Genomic DNA, 18,737 nt, shown 5'->3' on the forward strand with positions numbered 1-18,737 from the left:
GGGCCTGCAGGGAGGGCTGGGGGAGGCCCGGGGGGCTGCGGTGCCGGTGAGTGGCCCCTCTGAGTGATCCCCCGCTGTCTCTGCAGGTACATCACGTGTGCGGAGTATACGCAGTTCTACGGGGGCAAGAAAGCAGGTAAAGGGGTGGTGGGTGCCCCCCGAACTGACTGGAGTGGGGTCAGCGAATTCGGGGTGGCTGCTGAAGTGAGCAGGGCGTGCCTCGGGTTCTGCAGGGGGTCTGGGCTCTTCTGAACCCCGGGGCTGTGCAGCTGGAGGTCCTGACGTGGGTGGTGCTAATGGCAACGGCAGAACCAGAGAATCATAGACTCGCTGACTGGTTTGGGTTGGAATCACAGAATCACAGACTGGTTTGGGTTAGAAGGGATCTTAAAGATCATCTAAATCTGCCCCATTTGCATAGGCAGGGACACCTCCCACTAGACCAGATTGATCAAAGTCCCATCCAACCAGGCCTTGAACACTTCTAGGGATGGGGTTTCCACAGCAAGAAACAGGTGGTTTAACAGCCAGATGATCCGTGCCTGCCTTCAAGTCCTGTACCCATGAGTAGGGCTGGTGGCTACAGTGTTAATTATCAGCTTTACAGTCAGTGCTGTCAGTCTGTCAGACCTGTTTTGACTTTTTTTCTGATTATTTAATTTCAGTTGAGACCATTCTTGTGCTCTGCAGAACCCTGGTTTTAGTTAGTTTTGCAAGGTCTGCTGTATCCTTGTCATCAGTAAATTTGTCACAATCTGTGTACCAAAAGGAACTTTCAAATGTTTGTCACCTAGAATACTATATATTTATTAAAGTCCTGTTGTTTGGGTTTGTTTTTTTTCCATAAACAGACCTTCCAAGAACTAATTTTAGACGTTTGTCATTTGATCACTGCAGGTAAGACAACAGATTTACGTTATCATTATTAAATGACCCATCAGTCTGTTGATGGTGAACTATTACAGAAGCCATGTTCCTCTGAGGAAGTTACTTTCATTGACTTGTGCCTGCTGTGATAGTAATGCAGCAAGAAAAAATTCAGTAAGAGCAGAAGCAGCAGTTACACCTTCCATTATTGATGTCTACAGAGTTGAATCTGATGGCTAAACTAAATGAAAAAGTAATTTAGAGCAATTATTGCTTACATTCTAGTCCTTCAAGTCTGTGTAATCCAGGCTTGAAACCACTTTTCCATGGTCAGAATATGCTTGGTCAACCATTCGTCTTTCTGAGGCAGTGATTAGATAGACTGAAGCAATATTTATGCTAATTTATTGTATTTATAGTTTACTACCTGAAGTGCTAGAGTGAAATAAGTGAGTTGGTAGAGGTGGGTTACAAATCCTCATGTAAATCAAGTAGTTCAGGAAGTTAATATCCACTCCTACAGCTGCTGCTGCCTGGATAAAAGCTGAGTGGGTATGGAAGCATCCCTGCTCCTTTGCCCATTTCAGTGCAAAGACAGTGAGTATTTCTGCTTGAACTGTCTTTTGTGCTGTTGGGGCCAGACATGGTAATGAGAGGTGTTGCAGCAGATGCCCCTGGGGCTGTGAGTGCTGGCAGCTACAAGTGACTGGACTGCAGCAGTTCCATTCACATATTTTGTTGTTAACCTAACTTAGGTAGAATCAGGTAGTGGAGATCGGCAGCCACTCAGTGTTTTCATTGGTATAGACCTTGCTTTAATGTGTAAGTGAATCAACAAAACAGTATTTGCTTCTGTCATCATGATTTCCAGGTGATTTTGCTAAAGGGAGTTTGTGCTTTTTCTTCTAGTTTGTCTCTGCAGCCATTTGAGTACCCAGTTTGCACACCAGATGGGACAGTCTTTGATATACTGTAAGTTACTGTCTGTACTTTACTTTTGTGTTGCTCAGCTGCTCAGTTACAGCTGTGTAGCCATCATTTGGTCTTAGCAGTTTGAAAAAATACTCATGCCCATTAAAAGAACAGATTTCTGATATCCCTTCTATTTTCAGGAGCATTGTTCCTTGGATAAAGAAATACGGAACAAATCCAATCACAGGAGAGGTAAGTAATGATGGGTGCACTCACATGGAATGCTTCTCTTATGTTCATTTTCCTGTTTAATATGTGGGAGAAACAAAAATGCCTAAATAAAAGCCAAAGCAGTTGAATGGGAGTGCTTTTATGAGATCAGCTTTCTACACTGAAATTAGTGTAGAGATTTATTAGGGATCTCCTTTTAGCTTATAAAAAAAAAAAAAAAGGGCTTCTAGACTTGAAACCTGCTGTCTCCTCACTGTGATCCTGCTAATGGTCTTTGTGGTAGAAAATAATTAGCCTCAGACTGTGTGTGGAAGAAAGAGAAAAGCATTATATTTTAATTTTTTTTTTTTTTTTTACATTGAATTGTAAATAATATGGCAGAGGAAATATGCTGTTCATTTATATAAAATCCCAAGATTTCTTGCCTTTCTTACAGACATGGCATAATTAAAATCTGTGTAGATGGAACTACAAGCTCTTTTGTTACTGCTAGTGATGCCCAGAAAGCCTGGCTGGTCAGTGCTGGGAAGGACTTTGTGCTGCTGCCTCATGTGAGCAGAACTGTGGGCTGGCAAGCTCACCTCTCCATCTGTGGTTAAACTTGGAAGTTTTCTAACCAAGGTGTATTTGGCTATATGCAGATTAGAGATTAATAGGTGATATTATGAATGGTAAGCTTAAACTGAAAAATCTTTTAAGTTATCTGGACAATAGATTTCAGAAAGCTTCTGACCTGCCTCTGTCGTGATAGTTCAATGTGAGACTGGGATTTCACACTTATGATCAGCTCCTCTTTGAGTGGTTTTTCCCCACCCTTTTTTTATTTTTCCTCCATAAATACTGATTGTGAAGGGATACTTTCTGTAGTAGTGTGGAGTTGTAAAGCACCAGATAAATATGAAATACTGGAAATATTTAATTGTTGGAATTATTTTTTTCTGGTGTGTTAGAAGGGAATGCATTGTTTGTGAAGGCAGAGAGGAAAAGTTTCAGCTGAAGTCATCTACTGAACGTTGTCTTAGCCTTCAGTAAGTGCAGTTACTTTCCCGAGCATTAGGTGGCAGGCAATGCACAGGATTGTTGCTTGGCTTGCAGATGGCTTTGTGGGATGAGATTACCTTTGAAACATCTTGTGTTTGATTAAAGATGTTCCCAGAGAGAGATACGAGGAGAAACTAAATACAGATGCAGCATTCCAGACTCTGAGCACGAGCTGAGTCTGAGACTCACTATCCCCATCATAGCAAACTACAGGTGTGTTTGTGTGGTGGAGAGATGATTGAAGGTCTTTCTTCAAACGTGAACAGGCCAATATATTGTTGAGAAGGAATGGAATTACAGTTATTTCATTTGTTTTCCCCACCCTCCCACCACCTTCCTGCTCTGTGCATTTGTTGGGAGCTTTGGGGTGCTGCCAGGTGATTTTTTTTTTCACTCAGAGCAGCTCCATGACACCTGTTCTCATTTCAGACTGTGAAGCGTGATGTGGTTTAAAATTACTGTGGGTAAATGCTAAGCAAGAAGTGTAACGTGCCTGGCAGTGTAACGCTGTAACGTGTCTCTTGTGTAACACAGAGAAGGGAGATTGTGCAGAAGATACTTGGTGGAACATAAATGCTCAAATAGTCTGAGATCTATTTGTTTACCCAGACTTGTGCTTCTGTAGTTGATCTGCAGTGTACCTCCAGCTCTTCTCAACATGCATCCCATTTTCCTCTGTGTTGCTATGTTTAGGGAGCTTTTTTTCTTCCCTTGTATTCAGAGTGGGGCTAGTGCTGAACATCTCTGTCCTCCACGGGACAAAGGCGTTCAGACCGGTTGGAAGAAAAAGGAGATGCTTGCTCTCTAGAACAGCACACAGCCCTGCTGAATCCATCCCTGCAGAATTATTAACTTGAAGAGTGGGGTTGAAGGAAATGTTGTAGTTTAGCCTTTGTTTCCCAGAGGACTAGCTCTGCTTTACAGAAGGGAAAGATGGTGTTTAGCAGGAAGGGGGTGCTGGCACAGGGCAGAGTAACTGGCATAGGAAGTGAATGAGTTGAGCTTTGCCATCTCTAGACTGTACTGCCCTCTGTTTAACCTGTCTTTGTGTGTGTACCCTCTGTTACTTGTACAGCTTGCTCATTGTGGAAACTAGAAAATATTTTCTCTAATGAGTTGGTGACTTAATAGGACTCAGAGTTTGTTTAAAGAGGACTTGAGCCAGATTTGCTGCACTGCCATGTTTTGTATGGGGACTTGTGAAGTAACTTTGCAGAGATTGATGATTTGTCATTGGTGATGAGGCTCTGGAGAATTTTTCCTTTTTTTTTTTTTCCTAAAGTTAAAAATTATAATGAAATCCTTTGTGGCTTGTCCTTCTGTATTTATGATTTGCAACAGGCCAAATGTTTTGGAGAAGTCAATAGGCTACTTGGAAGCAGAGTTGTTAATGGTGCATTCCTGGTACTAACTAATTCTGTCTAGCTGTCTTGTTTCTGAAGTGGGCTCCTCAGTGGAGAATTGGAGAGCCTTGCAATCATTAATGTATTTATCTCCACAGTGCTCCCAGAGGGTAGCACTGTGCTAGTCCTGTATTAATTGGATGTTTGTGAACTGACCTACAAGTGACTTCTCAGATTTTTCTGAGTCTCAAACTATAGGACCAGCCTTCCTTTTTAAATACATTTTGCAATGCCAAGATGACAGTTATTCTTACATATATTTTATTTATTTATTTATACTTTCCTTCCTTATACTTCCTAACGGTTTATTTTTCCTTGCTTTTTCAAATGTTCCCCTGAGGTGCAGTCCATTTAGGAGAAAAAAGTCACCTTTGTCTTTTGTCTAGACTTTTCCATGAGCTATTCCAGAAAGTAGCCTTGAATTATTTTTTCTCCTTTTTAATAATGCTTTGCTGTAAAAAATGCTTCTGTTACTACACCAATAATCTTGGAAGAAACTGTGAATCTCTTGCAGCTGAGTTACAGCCTGTCAGATGGCATTGGCTCATTTAATTTTTTTTTCAGCTTTGTCAGGACACTGCCCTAGCTTATGTTTACATGAAAATTGCATAAAATAGAGGGAATAGAGTCATAGTTAGCTCATTCCTTTTTACTGAGAACAGTACTTTGGCTTCTTGGGCTTGAAGATAGTTGCAAGCTTGCCAGAACATTTCATGTAGCAGTGATATGACAGCAGTGACCAGCATGCCCACACAAGTCAGCCAGCTGGGCTCAGGACTACCTGTTTCCAAGAAATGAGATTGGTCACAGCATGTCTGGTTTGTTGGAATCTCAAATATGAACAGATGATAGATCTGCATGAAGGTAGCAGAGTGCCTTTTGACAGGAATTTCAAGGAATTCCATTCTTTGCTGCATGGATATGTTATATGTAGGCTGAGCTATTTTTCTCCTTTGCACTGTGATGTTTCTGATATAGATACCTATTTTTTTCACTCCGGTTTGGTAGCATTCTAACTGCATGTGGGCAGGCCAGACTATCGTGGTGTACTTCAGCTCTGTTCAAGACTGGCTCTGTATCCTTGGGCAAATATCTCTCCCCTTGTCCCAGAAATAGCTATGGTGTTTTGTCCCTTGTTCCCCCTTTTCTCTGGGAATTTGGTTCTTCTGGGCAGTTGAAAGTTGATTCATCTCTAGTGTTTGCTTCTAAGGCTTTAGTCCAAAGTCTATTTTGTGAGTGTTTTAAGTGCATTTGTTTTAAAACTGGTACAGAGGGTTCTTGTGAGAATTGTCTCTGCATTTTTCAGAGCAAACTAAAACCCATGTCTCTGCTGATCCTGCAGAGCCCAGAGAGGCAACCCTAGTGTTGGGGGCCACGTGCAGCTGTTGCATCTGTCTGCCTTGAAGGGCTAACAGGATTCAGTTGAGTTCATTTAGCTTGGGTTTAAGTTATGTCTGAGAGACCTGAGGATGCGTGGTGGATGTACGAGAGTAGGAGTCACATTTCTGTTGTGCCCTGTCTCATGCAAGGTTAGGATCTAGACCTACAGACCAGAGAGAGCTTTTTCCTAAGTGCTTCTTACTCGGCTAAATAGGAAAATTTTTATACATTGTGAGGATTTTTTTGAGGTTGGGAAAGCCTTTTGCTTGAGCTGCCTTTGAAGATAACTGCATAAAGGAGACTGGGGCATATAAAGAAGCTGTAAAAGGCACAGCCACTACATGGAAAATGAGGACTTAACTTTGGAGTTGACAGGCTGAAAATTGCTGGGTTTTCCAAGTAGGACCATCTGTCTTCTTAAAAGAGAGTGTTGTACCCAAAGTTTTGCTCTGTGTACAAGATAAATATTTGCTATTGTTCTTCCACACTCTTAATCCTGTATTTACCAAATAAAAATAACTTGAGGTGAGGTTATGACTACTATGATCAAATAATTGTGGTGGTACAGCTGCCTTCCTCATACAGTAAGCCTGTCTGATCCATGCTTTGGAAGCACCCAGAGAACTCACATCTTGTACCTGTGATGCCCTGCAGCAATAACAGAGCCTTTAGTGGACACCTGCTCCCTCCAGCACTGCTCACTTAGGAATGTAAGCAGTGCCCATTTTCTAATTGTTTAATTGAAATAAGGTTGGTAGAATAATTCTTGGCTGAATAATGACAGGCACTTTCAAAGTCAGTTAACTCTTCACACTAAAAAAGAAAAATTGCACTAAAGTCTGTAATTTCAGAACTTTGGAAAGTCATTCTTAAATACATTTCTTACATACATTTGTCAGCTAATTCTTCTACCTAATGCTGGTGACAATAGTTACTTCATTTGATTGTGAAAACATGATTCCTTTTCAATTTAATTAACTAGATTTCAGTCAGTCTCACAGAAATCAGTTGCTGGTCTTGCAGTGAGAGAAGCTTGCTGACCAGGTTAATGGAGAGGATATGGAGATGATTACTTTTTTTTACCACTGAATTTATTAATCCCACTTTATAAACAAACAGCACATTTTTACGCACTAAAAAAGTCTTTAGCTGTCTAAATAAGGGAAATCCTGCCTGAAAAGGATGCAGAAATTAGAGCAAAGGTGAAATTTCCTTAAACATAAGTGTTTTTACCATGCATGTGTTTTGAAAGCACAGATACAGAAATAAAAAACACTGATAATTGTGTCTTCACCCAAGAAGTCAACACAGTGAGAAAGAGGACATAGGTATTTTTTTCTTCTTTTGCAGTATTCCAAATAAAGAAACTGCATCTTGTCAGGAGTGTGAGAAATACCAAGTACTGTAGGAACAGATGTTAAAGTACAGGTTAAGTTTCAGCCAAAGCTTTAGTTCTCTGCAGATTGCTCCCCACCTCTGTCCTATAATCAGTACTGGGCCCATGTGTTTCAGGAACAAGTGCCTGTAAGTGGGTCACATGAGGTTTGCACGTGTCTGAATCAGAGGTGGAGAGATCAAGACCACAAACAGAAGTTATCCAACACTGAGTTGAGTGGAATGGGTCTCTAGCTTGAACAGGGGAGAGTATAAGTTCAAGTTTCAGGTGACCTGAGTTGGCTAAATCAACAGTCACCACGGCTTTTAACTCTGTTCATATGGTCTGTGTGGTAATTTACTGCAGGTTGCTGCTTTAATTGTGTTATTCCAGGTGTGTTTCTAGATAACGAGCAGCAAATAATGGATGTCATCAGACAAGGATCTGTGGTTTGAAGGTCACCTCTTTAATGCCAGCATAGCAATAGCTGCTGTTGGAATACATTGTCAGGAAAATGTAATAGCTGTAGATAATGTTCAATGGGATGCATTTTTAGAGAGCTTGTCTAGACCTTTTCTGCAGCATGGTAGTAATACTACCTTGGGATATTGATGGTCTTCTAAAGATGGCAAACTGCAGCAGGAAGCAGATTCTCCTTGTGACTTTTCATTTTTTTTTCATGAAAAGTATTCTTTGCACTTGCCATTTCCAAATAGATTAGGTTTACTCTGGGTATTTTCATTTTTTGTCTAATTACAAAATAGTGAGAGGAAAAGGCTTTGCAGCCCTCTGTGGGCAGGCTATCTCCACATCTGTTTTCCCTATCTAGAGAGTTGGGACTATCTAATTAAGAGCAAAATAGTTTGAACAATAGGGATATTTTTAATTATATAGAAAAATTCAGGAGTGAAACATTTCCCCCCCTTCATTGTTTCGGGTTGGGGTTTTTTCCCAACATCAAAGGACAGCACCTGAAATCCAAATAATCTGCTATGTTTTCTCTGTGGGGCTTTGGAACTGAGTGATGATTTAGGTGGATCAGTAACTTCAGATCTCATTTGGCTGTAGCATGACTGATGTCAAAATGAGAATTTAAATTCTTCTGTAAGGAATGCTTTTCACATACATGTCAGAAGAAGTTGGCACATCCTCAGCTTTGAAATGGAAGTTTATTTATGAATTTGTCCAATGCAACTCAGTCAAATCTTCAGGTATTGCATAGGTTTAAATGTCAATTGCCCCTTTTTTCCCCCTTTTGTTAAACTTGCCATATTTTTTCCTCTACATTTGAAGTGAAGGAGGGAGATTCTGTTCTTGTTTATTTGTAAGAAATCTTTCAGTGAGAAGTGGAAATACGGTGTAGTTCTGGGTGAGTAATAGGTCATTACAGAGCAGAGAACAAAGCATACAGAAATAAAACCAAGGGAAGCTTTGTTGTTCAAAAAATGATTCAGACAAATCCCGCTTAGTTGGTTTTGATGTGTAGCAGAAAGAAGGGTGAGATGGTCAGAACAGAAAACTGGAAGACTCTCTGATGTCTGCAGCTCTCTCTCAGGCTGCTTTGCAAACTGCCTGCTCTGTCTTGAACCGCTTTGCTTTCTGCCTGCCATGACTGCTGAGAGGTTCTTCTGGTGGTTTTTCCTCTGATAGATATCTTCTGAAAATTTTGGGTTTGACCAGCTTAGTCTCTTGAATGTGTGCCAAGATTGTGCAGGTCTCTCAGTGTTTACAGCTGTGTATTCGGTTCAGAGGAATTTAGTGCTTTTTTGACAGTTTCTTGCTGGGACGTGTATTTTCCTGTCAGATGTTCTTCTGCCTTCGAGTTCTCTATATTCTAAATCATCACAGTTGTCCTTCTCCACATCTGTTTAAATTTAATTTATCTTCTTTGAAGAGAGTCTTAATCATACACAGTAAATGCTGAGTGAATGCCTGCTACAGTGGTGGGAATATTTTCTAATCTCCTCCTGAAATACTTCTATAATCATTTGCCATATTATTACACATGATAGTGTAAGACAGAAAACAGTTTCAGTGTGTGTGGTGAGACATGAAGGGTGGCTTCAGAATGTGATAGTCTTGCGTTTTCTCTTAGTAGCTTGGGTCATTTCAGAAGCAGGTACTTTTATTTATAAATAAGAGTTAGCCAGGAGGAGCAGTGGGTTTTGCTTCTCCCTTTTTTTTTTTTTGTTTTTGTTTTTTTTGTTTTTTTTTTTTTTGTTTTTGTTTTTTTTGTTTTTTTTTTTTTTGTTTTTGTTTTTTTTGTTTTTTTTTTTTTTGTTTTTGTTTTTTTTGTTTTTTTTTTTTTTGTTTTTGTTTTTTTTGTTTTTTTTTTTTTTGTTTTTGTTTTTTTTGTTTTTTTTTTTTTTGTTTTTGTTTTTTTTGTTTTTTTTTTTTTTGTTTTTGTTTTTTTTGTTTTATTTCCAGTTGAATGTTGCTGCTAGTATTTCTGTGGTCTGTATCAAGCTTTCAGGCACGAGTGGTTACAGCCATCATCATTAAGCATCTGTCTCCAGGTGCATTTTTGCCTGGGGGCAGCAGACACAGGCTGCTGCTCAAATGCCCAGAATCCCCTTTCAATGAGATGAACTCTTCAGTATGCAGCAACTGAACCGTGTCGTCTTACCTCATTTGCTTTAGAAATTATTAGCTTTTAGTCAACAGTTGCAATGAGTTAATATTTGACTAGTGACCATAAATTTTCAAGGCCCCTGGATAGAAACGTATGAGGACATAATTTCTGCCCAGAGGAATGATCAGAAAATCATGTGTCATAAATGGAAATGGTCATAACACACAGAAAGGGTCAAGTGAATGAAGGTTCCAGTGAGGCTGATGACCTGGAGATGACTCCTTTTTTACTGGGTTTTCTGAAACTTTCTCACTCTGCTTTGTTACTGGTGGATAGTTGGTTGTGTCTCTTCCAAAGCTGTGCCTGTGTGTTTCACAGCAGTGCAGCCAGCACCAGGAAGAGTTAGCTTTTATCAATCCTGAAAGAGGGATTTATTTTTCAGTTCCCTGTATCTTTGAGAGACAGTGGGGTGAAGAAGATGAGATTTGCCTAGATTTAGTGTTCGAGTGCTGTATAAAAGCAGGTGTCACTGGCCAAGCTGCTGTGCCTCCTTCATACCTTGCTGATGGGAATTGTGGTGATGGGCTTTGTTCTACCCAGTAAGCCAGTTCTGGACACAGGTAGATAAATGTGTCTAGCATTATTCCTATCGCATTATTTCCCTTACAGCAAAAAGTATTTACATCTAGGTTTTACAGACTGAACAGATGGTCTCTTTTTTGCCTTTTCCTTGTTTTGGAGGAAGTGTGCACTTTGGATGGGGTTTTGTGATTGTGACACTTGAAAAACTAGCAGCTGTGACACACTTTAGCATTAAATGAAATGCAGCATGAGGTTTCCCACAGATCCTCACTTGCCTGTTTTTCACTAAAATTGGAGATTAGCTTTTTGATGCTCCTGCAAAGTTTTATTTTCCATTAATCATGTGAGTCTCTGGATTGATAGACTTCTGACTGCATTAGGACTCCAGATTTAACCTTGCCCATGGAACTACACGTCCTTTTCCGCTGGTAATTTCTGTTAATGTGCTCTTTGATAGAGCAATGTTATTGCTAGTATCTGTGAGCCATATGTGTTATCAAGCATATCTTTATGATTCTCTGGACAAGGATTTGGTGACCATATGGTGTCAGTTTAATTAAAGTTTAAATATGGAAATAACAGTGGTCTGGAAGTGTGTAATGGAAGATCTTTTGTGTCCATTTCCATGCCAGTTCAGTAGTAGATGAAAGCTGCAGTTAAACAGCAGCTTCATCTAAGAGTGTGATAAATATCTAGCATTTTTGCTGTTGGACTGAACATAGAGGTGAAACCTTGAATCATGAGACTATTCTGGCCCCTTGGCTGCTGACCCCAAATTTTTCGTTATATATGAAACTACATGAAGATGGGTTATCTTTTTAAACAGCACTGCTGTTTCCAATTACATTCCCATAATGTAGACTTGTTTAGGATTTCTGGTATCTTTTATCATCATTAAATCCATTTACAAGATCTGAAAGAAGTAACATTATCCATGGAGTTACTCCAGTACTATTCATTCAATTCATATCCCCATCTTTATTGGAGGTTTTATAGCAGGGAAAATTATAAAAGGGCTTCTTAAAATATAAAGTTGTATACAAAGAGTACCAGGTCTTGTCTTCAAAGGAACTAAAGAATTTAATACAAAATTTATTTGCTGCTGTTAAGCTAAATTTGGTAGAAAACATTGTGTTTTAATACTGGTATATATATGGTTTGGCTTTTTCTTCTGTTTGAGGTGACTCTGTGTTGCTTATTTGGTGAGATGAGAACCTACCAAATAGCCATACCATAGCTGATTTTGTCCCGGTGTTCTCTGCCAGTTCAGATATGACACCTAATTTTTTTACCTATAATAGCTTCACTGGATTATGATGTGTTCCTGCCAGAGGCCATTCGGAAGCATGTCCGATCCCCGACTGTTAAACATTTTAACACTAACTCAGTTACTGTTGATAGAGTGGGAAAGTCTGTATTTACTAAATACAACCTTTGCTGCACGTCACCATCTCTACCCATGTGTGGGTAGAGAAAAAAATGAGCCCATTTTGATTGCTTTTCAGGCTGGTACGTATCCAACAGGGTCAGAGCCTCATTAACAAGAAGAACATGCAGCCACAGACCAAAGAGATTCAGAGAGTGTAACTAATGGCTGTGTGGGGATTGTAGGTCATATCTTCACAAGACACAGGGTGATGACAGTGGGTGATTTAATTCGAAACAATCGGCGCGCTTCGTCCTCGAGCTGCCACAGTGCCCCACTAACCTACGCGTGGGAATAACCTCTGCTTTGGGTATCAATAAAGGGTGCTGCCCTTTGGGATCCCGCAGGAGCGAGGGCTGGCAGCTGCCAGATGAGAGCATGCAGGGCAGTGAGGCTTCTCACTGCTGCAAGAAAGTAGGTCATGGCCAAAAGTAGCCTTGGCTGCCTTTGTCGGAGTGTGCCTGTGAGAGAGGAGTCAGCTGAGAAAAGAGCTTGCATGTATTGTGGGTTTGTTATTTTAGCCCTTCCTTGCTGTGGAGCAGCTGGCACTACGTGCCGTGAAATGCATCTGCTTTCCAGTATTCTTGTATAAAATATTTTTAGAAGTGAATATGCAGCTCTTATTTCTGTTTAGGGGAAGTGGTGCATGCTTGTGGCCTTTCATTTTCATTAAGAATTTAGAATTTTAATGACATCATATGTTTTTAATAAACATTTTTTCCTTGCTTTCTTCACTGTAGATTGGCTGAAACTGGATGGTAGGTGTGTGTTGGGGAAACTCGGGTTGAAATAGTTTTGAAATTAAGCTGTGTATGCAGTATTTGAGCTCTCTTATGCTTTATTAGTAATAAGAAATACATGAAAACAAGCACTTTAACTCATTTTAGGACTCATTCACTCCTGCTGTCTCTTCTTGTGAAGGCTGATGCCTGTTTGTGGCATAATGGTCATTTCCATGGCAACAAACTATGTGATGTTGCTTGGAAAACATTGAGTTTTGATGGAGAATAAATAAAAGCAAATTCACCCACATGCAAGATAACCTTGCATATGAAATTAAGAAGTTGAGAGTGGTAAAAAAAAAAAAAGACAGGTGTTCTGTATCATGTTCTTTCATAGTTTCTTGTGTGACATGTAGGTCTTTCAAAACTGGACCTACTGAAGTCCTGGCATGCGGGCTGGGCTCTCTCCTCTACTGTTGTCTGGTCTTGGCACTGAGCTGCCTTTGTGAGGCCATGGCAATTCTTAGCAGATCATTGCTTGGTTTTGCTCTTCTGATGCTCCAAAGTTTTCCTTTAACAAAACACTAAATTCCCCCTCTTGTCTTTCCATGCATTAGACATGTTAATCAGCTTCTCCAGATATTTTTGTGGTGTTGCCCTCATTGTTTTTCCCCCACATATTTTCTCATGTACAACTCTCAGTCTGTTTCCATCCCTTTTTTTCATAAATACATTGCACAAACAACATCCTTTATCAGTAGTGGGAAGTTCCCTCCTGATACAGCATGGGAGTGCTCGGGCACGAAGCTGTTGCCAGCTAAGCTGAAGTGCAGAGCTGCTCCAAAGGGCTGAGCTGACATGCCAAGGTCACTTCTTCAACACAAGCTTGACAGGAGGCCAGTCTGCAGCAATAAAAGTTAGGAATGTTGATACAGTACTTCAATATAGAGTTCTCCTCCTGGAAAAAGACTTCAGCAGTGCACGTATTTCAACTCCTATATGAAAATAATGTGTTTTCTTTTAATTTACTGTTGACATAAAAGACTGTTTAAGTGCTGGTCTCAGTGGGGAGCAGATGCCAGCATGAGCAGCTGATGCACCATGAGTAACTGATGCTGAAAACTAATGTCTTCCCATATTATAGAGAGATATGACCTGAAATACCATACTATTTTCCCTGGGTACGGAGTAAAAGTCCGAGGGCTTGGCAGCGCTTCTAACAATACATCACACGTTCTACCTTTAGAGTCAGTTTAGTCTGTCTTTTCCACTAAATTTCTGTCAAGGTATAAATCTGAATCTTAAATCATGCTCAACTGTTTCTTAGGGAAATGTTTCCATTTTTGTTTAAAGTTGATCTGTTCATATGTTTAAGGAACAGCACAGCTCTGCCAGAAGGATAATTTAAAGGCCTTTCTTCAAATTAGCAATGTTTCCAGTGGTTGTATTTCTAAAGAAGCTTTTTCTGGAACATAATTTTTGGACTATTGCACAACATGTGCACAGATGGATGCTGCTTTGTGTTAATAAGTTGTTTAGGTTGAACAGATCTGTCCAGGATCATATGTTCATTTTGGCAACTCTGCAGTTCCCCTACTATTTCTTTGACAATTTTGTTCTAGTTAGAAGATAAATAAATGAATAAAGCTCTGCATTCACTTAGTCCTTTCAGAAGATGCCATTGCCTTTGCTGTCATCAGCAGTGTGCAGATGTTGGGGTTTGGTTGTTGGTTTGTTGGGGGTTTTTTTGAGAATCCACTTAAAGAAAAACAGTAACACTCTCCTTCCATCGCCTAACTAAATATAACCTAACCTGGCCTCCTCCTTTCCTTCCAATCTTATTCCTATCAACCCTCATTACTCTCTTGCTAATAAATTAAAGAAATGAACCTGCCAGTCAGCTGAAAACAATTTGAGAAGTGTCTTCCTATAAACGAATGAGTCCATCTGTCATAGTACTCTCTGAACCACAAATACGAATTTTGATTAGGCAGAAAAAGCCCACTGACTTAGTTTCTCATAATTTTGTTGTTGCTCTTTGCTGTAATGATTGAAGCAGCAGTGTTGGCACTGCAGCTGGTAGATTGCCAGCCATAGCTGTTTATAAAAAGCTGTCTGGGTTATAAAAACCTCCCTAATCTGCTCAGGTGCCTGTTTTGAGAAGAGAACCAATTGTTTCTTTTGAAAGGCCTGTGCTATATGTGCTTTTAACCATCAATTTGGCAGTGAAATTATCTCTGACAGCTGATACAATCAAAGAGTTCGGTTGTGGGTTTTTTTTGTATCTGAGATCCTGACTCAGCCTTGCAGCTTTCTGAGCTGGACTTCGTCTCCAGCTGCGTGCCCCAGTCAGGTGTTACCTAGCTGTGCTGGTGGCGTGACCCCAGTGGTGGCACGTCCTGCCATGCCAGTGATGTGTCTGAATCACAGACTGACTCTGTGCAATGTCTGGCATATGTGACCCTGCCCTCTCATGCTATTGAAGGCTCGCTTATTTTGGGTGTGCTTGCAGCTTTTGTGTCTTAGGAAGGCTGTGGAGAGGGAGCAAGCAGCCTCATCGTTCAGAAGTGTTCGCCAGCCTAATAGCTCTTCTCTCCCTATGTTAGAAGATCCCTCTGGAGTGAGGGCAGCAGAAGAATGTCATAGACATTCTTATGATCCCAGTCAGGGTTATCTCGAGCTGTGCTGGTGGCGACCCCAGTGGGGGCACGCCCTGCCATGCCAGTGATGTGTCTGAATCACAGACTGACTCTGTGCAATGTCTGGCATATGTGACCCTGCCCTCTCATGCTATTGAAGGCTCGCTTATTTTGGGTGTGCTTGCAGCTTTTGTGTCTTAGGAAGGCTGTGGAGAGGGAGCAAGCAGCCTCATCGTTCAGAAGTGTTCGCCAGCCTAATAGCTCTTCTCTCCCTATGTTAGAAGATCCCTCTGGAGTGAGGGCAGCAGAAGAATGTCATAGACATTCTTATGATGAAGCATGAGAGAGCAGGAACTAGGTTAATTTGTGGTGTCCTCTCTGGAGTTAGAGAACGTTGCCCTCATTTTGTGCAGGACCTCCCGGCCTCGGCTGCATCGTGGTTCATTCTGCTGTGGAATTGTTACCTGGGGATTGGCTGGGCCAGGATCCCTCCTGGGATTCCCCTCATGTCCCCAGGTGCCTCTCTGGAGAGTTCGTGCCTCTGTTTCTCTTCATTATTGCTAGTTATCTCTTGTGGGTGCCACTACACATTTTCTGAAGCAAAAGAAAAACGACAGTTGTTTCAGAAAAAGTGGTGAGTTTGACTGCGGTGCTGATTTGTTTTGGCGGGATTTTCGGTATCAGGGAAGGCCCCCCGGGGCGGCTCCGGTGAGAAGCTGAGGAGCTGCCCCAGCTCCAAACCCAGCCAGGGAGCCATCAGAGGGACAACAGATGCGCCTCTGCCATTAACATATGAAAGAACCGATATAAAACCTGAGCAGAGCGAGTGGTTAGAAAGAAGCTGCCATTCAGAGAGACTTAGATAGGTTGGAGAGTTGGGTGGGGAGAAACATGATGAAATTCAACAAGGGGAAGTGCAGAGTTTTACATTTGGGGAAGAACACCATGTCCCAGTACAGGTTGGGGGCTGAACTGCTGGAGAGTAGTGTAGGTGAAAGAGACCTGGGGGTCCTGGTAGACAGGAGGATGACCATGAGCCAGCAATGTGCCCTTGTGGCCAAGAAGGCCAATGGCATCCTGGGGTGTATTAGAAAGGGTGTGGTTAGTAGGTCAAGAGAGGTTCTCCTCCCCCTCTATTCTGCATTGGTGAGGCCACATCTGGAGTATTGTGTCCAGTTCTGGGCCCCTCAGTTCAAAAAGGACAGGGAACTGCTCGAAAGAGTCCAGCGCAGAGCTACGAAGATGATGAAGGGAGTGGAACATCTCCCTTATGAGGAAAGGCTGAGGGAGCTGGGTCTCTTTAGCTTGGAGAAAAGGAGACTGAGGGGTGACCTCATCAATGTTTACAAATATGTAAGGGGTGAGTGTCAGGGGGATGGAGTTAGGCTTTTCTCAGTGATGACCAGTGATAGGACAAGGGGTAATGGGTGTAAATTGGAGCATAGGAGGTTCAAGGTGAATATCCGAAAAAATTTTTTTACTGTAAGAGTGACAGAGCACTGGAACAGACTGCCCAGGGAGGTTGTGGAGTCTCCCTCACTGGAGACATTCAAAACCCACCTGGATGAGTTCCTGTGTGATGTACTCTAGGTGACCCTGCTCTGGCAGGGGGGTTGGACTAGATGATCTCTCGAGGTCCCTTCCAGCCCCTAAGATTCTATGATTCTATGATTCTATGAAGAGCAGAGGCAGAGTGGTGGAGGTTGGGCTGTGTCCTCCTCATCCCAGAGTGTGTGAGGGGAGAACTGAGCGAGCGGCCACGGGGCTGGTTCTTTGCTGTCATGTTAGGCCCAAGCCTCGACAATTGCCAAAATGGTTTGCTGACTTCATGGCTCTCATCTGAGGTCCCTTCTGAATCATCACCTCAAATCAGCAGCAGTGATCTTTGCTTCTTAGATTTTCATGCAAACTCCCCTTTCAGTTTGTGCTAAGGTGGTCGTGCAACTTGTTGAGCTTATTCACTCTGGTTAGCATTGTACTGAGTCAGACTCCAGCACTGCACATAAAAATATCCCAGTTCTCAGGCTCGGGGAGCCTTGTTTTTGTCTGTGACTTAAATTCCCAGGGTTCTGATGTTTCAGACAACTTGTAATATATTAACACTAATGTTACAGTTTCCCTTTGTTTCAATGTTTGGATTCTGTTGTGATTATTTTTTTTAATGTTTCATTTTCTTCAGAAACTAGATGCCAAATCACTTATAAAGCTGAATTTTGCTAAGAACAGTGAAGGTAAGTGCAGTGATGTTCTGTGGGTTCTCTTTGTTTTCTTAATGAGTGCCTTAGTAAATGTTTGTCTTACTCGTGGTAAAGTTACCTAGTTTGTATTCTCTAAGATGCTTTTTATTTTTTGACTAGAATAACTGCTTCTTGTGAGTGACATGTTTACCTGTAAAGGTCCCTTACTGTTTTTCTTTACACTGGGGAGCTGTAAATTATTCAGCAATTTCACTTTACTATAGCTGCTACTGCAGTAAGGTACTGTTTGCTTTAAGGAAAAATTTCAGAAAAGACTAAATTTCTAGAATATATTATATTTTTTGTAACTTGCCTATGGCAATATTTGCTACTTGCTTGGTTTTGAGCAACTTTTTGTTGATAAAAATGCATCAGACTTAAATGAACACATGGGGTTTCATGAATAACAGTGCACAGGAAAACAACCTTAGGTTTTACTTCTGCAGAGTTAAAGATACAAAATCTGCCATCTAAGAGATGATGCTAGGAATAAAAGAGTGGAGATGAATTCATCTTTTACAAGGCAGATAATGATTTCTTTGAAATGAGTGGCAAGCATTAGGTGGGAATAAAATCCTGTAGTGTCTGTCTCCTTATCTCACCAAAGTCCATAGACTACAAGGTCTTTTCTCTAGCTGATGGCTTATTTCTTCTGCATTTTGTGTTCCATCTGTCTCAAGAACAAGGTGTTAAAAAATGGTCAATAGTCACTGTGGCCTAGATTTTTGAAAGATGCTGTGTTTCAAAAGCCTTTTCCTTGAAAAGGTGCGTGCTGTGTCCTTAACAGGTCAAGGGAGAATGCAACAATAGAAGAATAGTACAATGTTGCATTTCTGGCTAGCAGCAACATTTATTTTAATCTTAACATATAGACTGGTCGCTGAGTATGTAGCATCTTCTCTGTTCTCACCTGTTTGATAAAAAGGTCTTCAGATATTGCAGCTTCTTCTATTTAGGGATCCCTCCTTAGCTGAGTACCTTCTATCCAGATCAACAAGTGTGTTCCCTCAGCAGCTCTGCTTTTCCTTTAACTGCAAACATGGTGACTTGCTCTGTTTTATGCAGCTGGAGTGAGACCTCACATTTTACCAGCATGTTTCTGTATCCGTCAATCAGTTGGGCCATACCCTGATGCCACTTCCCAAAATCCCCTTCTGAACTTTCTCTCAGTGCCTTGTGGCAATAGCTTTCCTACAGCTCTGATGGCATTGATAAAAACAGTCCTCAGTTTTTACTTGCATCTGTGTGCTGAAGATCAGAGATCTTCCTCTGTCTGATCGGTTTTTGGTAAAAATGCTGCCTCTCCTGTCTTTGCAGTCACTGCGAGCAGTCTCTGCTCTGGTATTCCTG

General features: G+C 41.2%; 1 protein-coding gene across 1 annotated transcript in view; it reads left to right on the forward strand.

Annotated features, from left to right (window-relative positions):
• PPIL2 (peptidylprolyl isomerase (cyclophilin)-like 2) overlaps positions 1 to 18,737 on the forward strand; it is a 72,594-nt gene that overhangs the window by 2,375 nt on the left and 51,482 nt on the right. Inside the window, exons 2-6 of the mRNA XM_009997705.1 lie at positions 87 to 136; positions 852 to 897; positions 1,777 to 1,839; positions 1,980 to 2,031; positions 17,330 to 17,381. Coding sequence (XP_009996007.1) covers positions 87 to 136; positions 852 to 897; positions 1,777 to 1,839; positions 1,980 to 2,031; positions 17,330 to 17,381 — 263 coding nt within the window. The remainder of the gene's footprint in view (positions 1 to 86; positions 137 to 851; positions 898 to 1,776; positions 1,840 to 1,979; positions 2,032 to 17,329; positions 17,382 to 18,737) is intronic.

The sequence above is a fragment of the Chaetura pelagica genome, unplaced genomic scaffold (assembly GCF_000747805.2).
Source record: "Chaetura pelagica isolate M959 unplaced genomic scaffold, ChaPel_1.0 scaffold45, whole genome shotgun sequence".
In the NCBI taxonomy this organism is placed as follows: Eukaryota; Metazoa; Chordata; class Aves; order Apodiformes; family Apodidae; genus Chaetura; species Chaetura pelagica.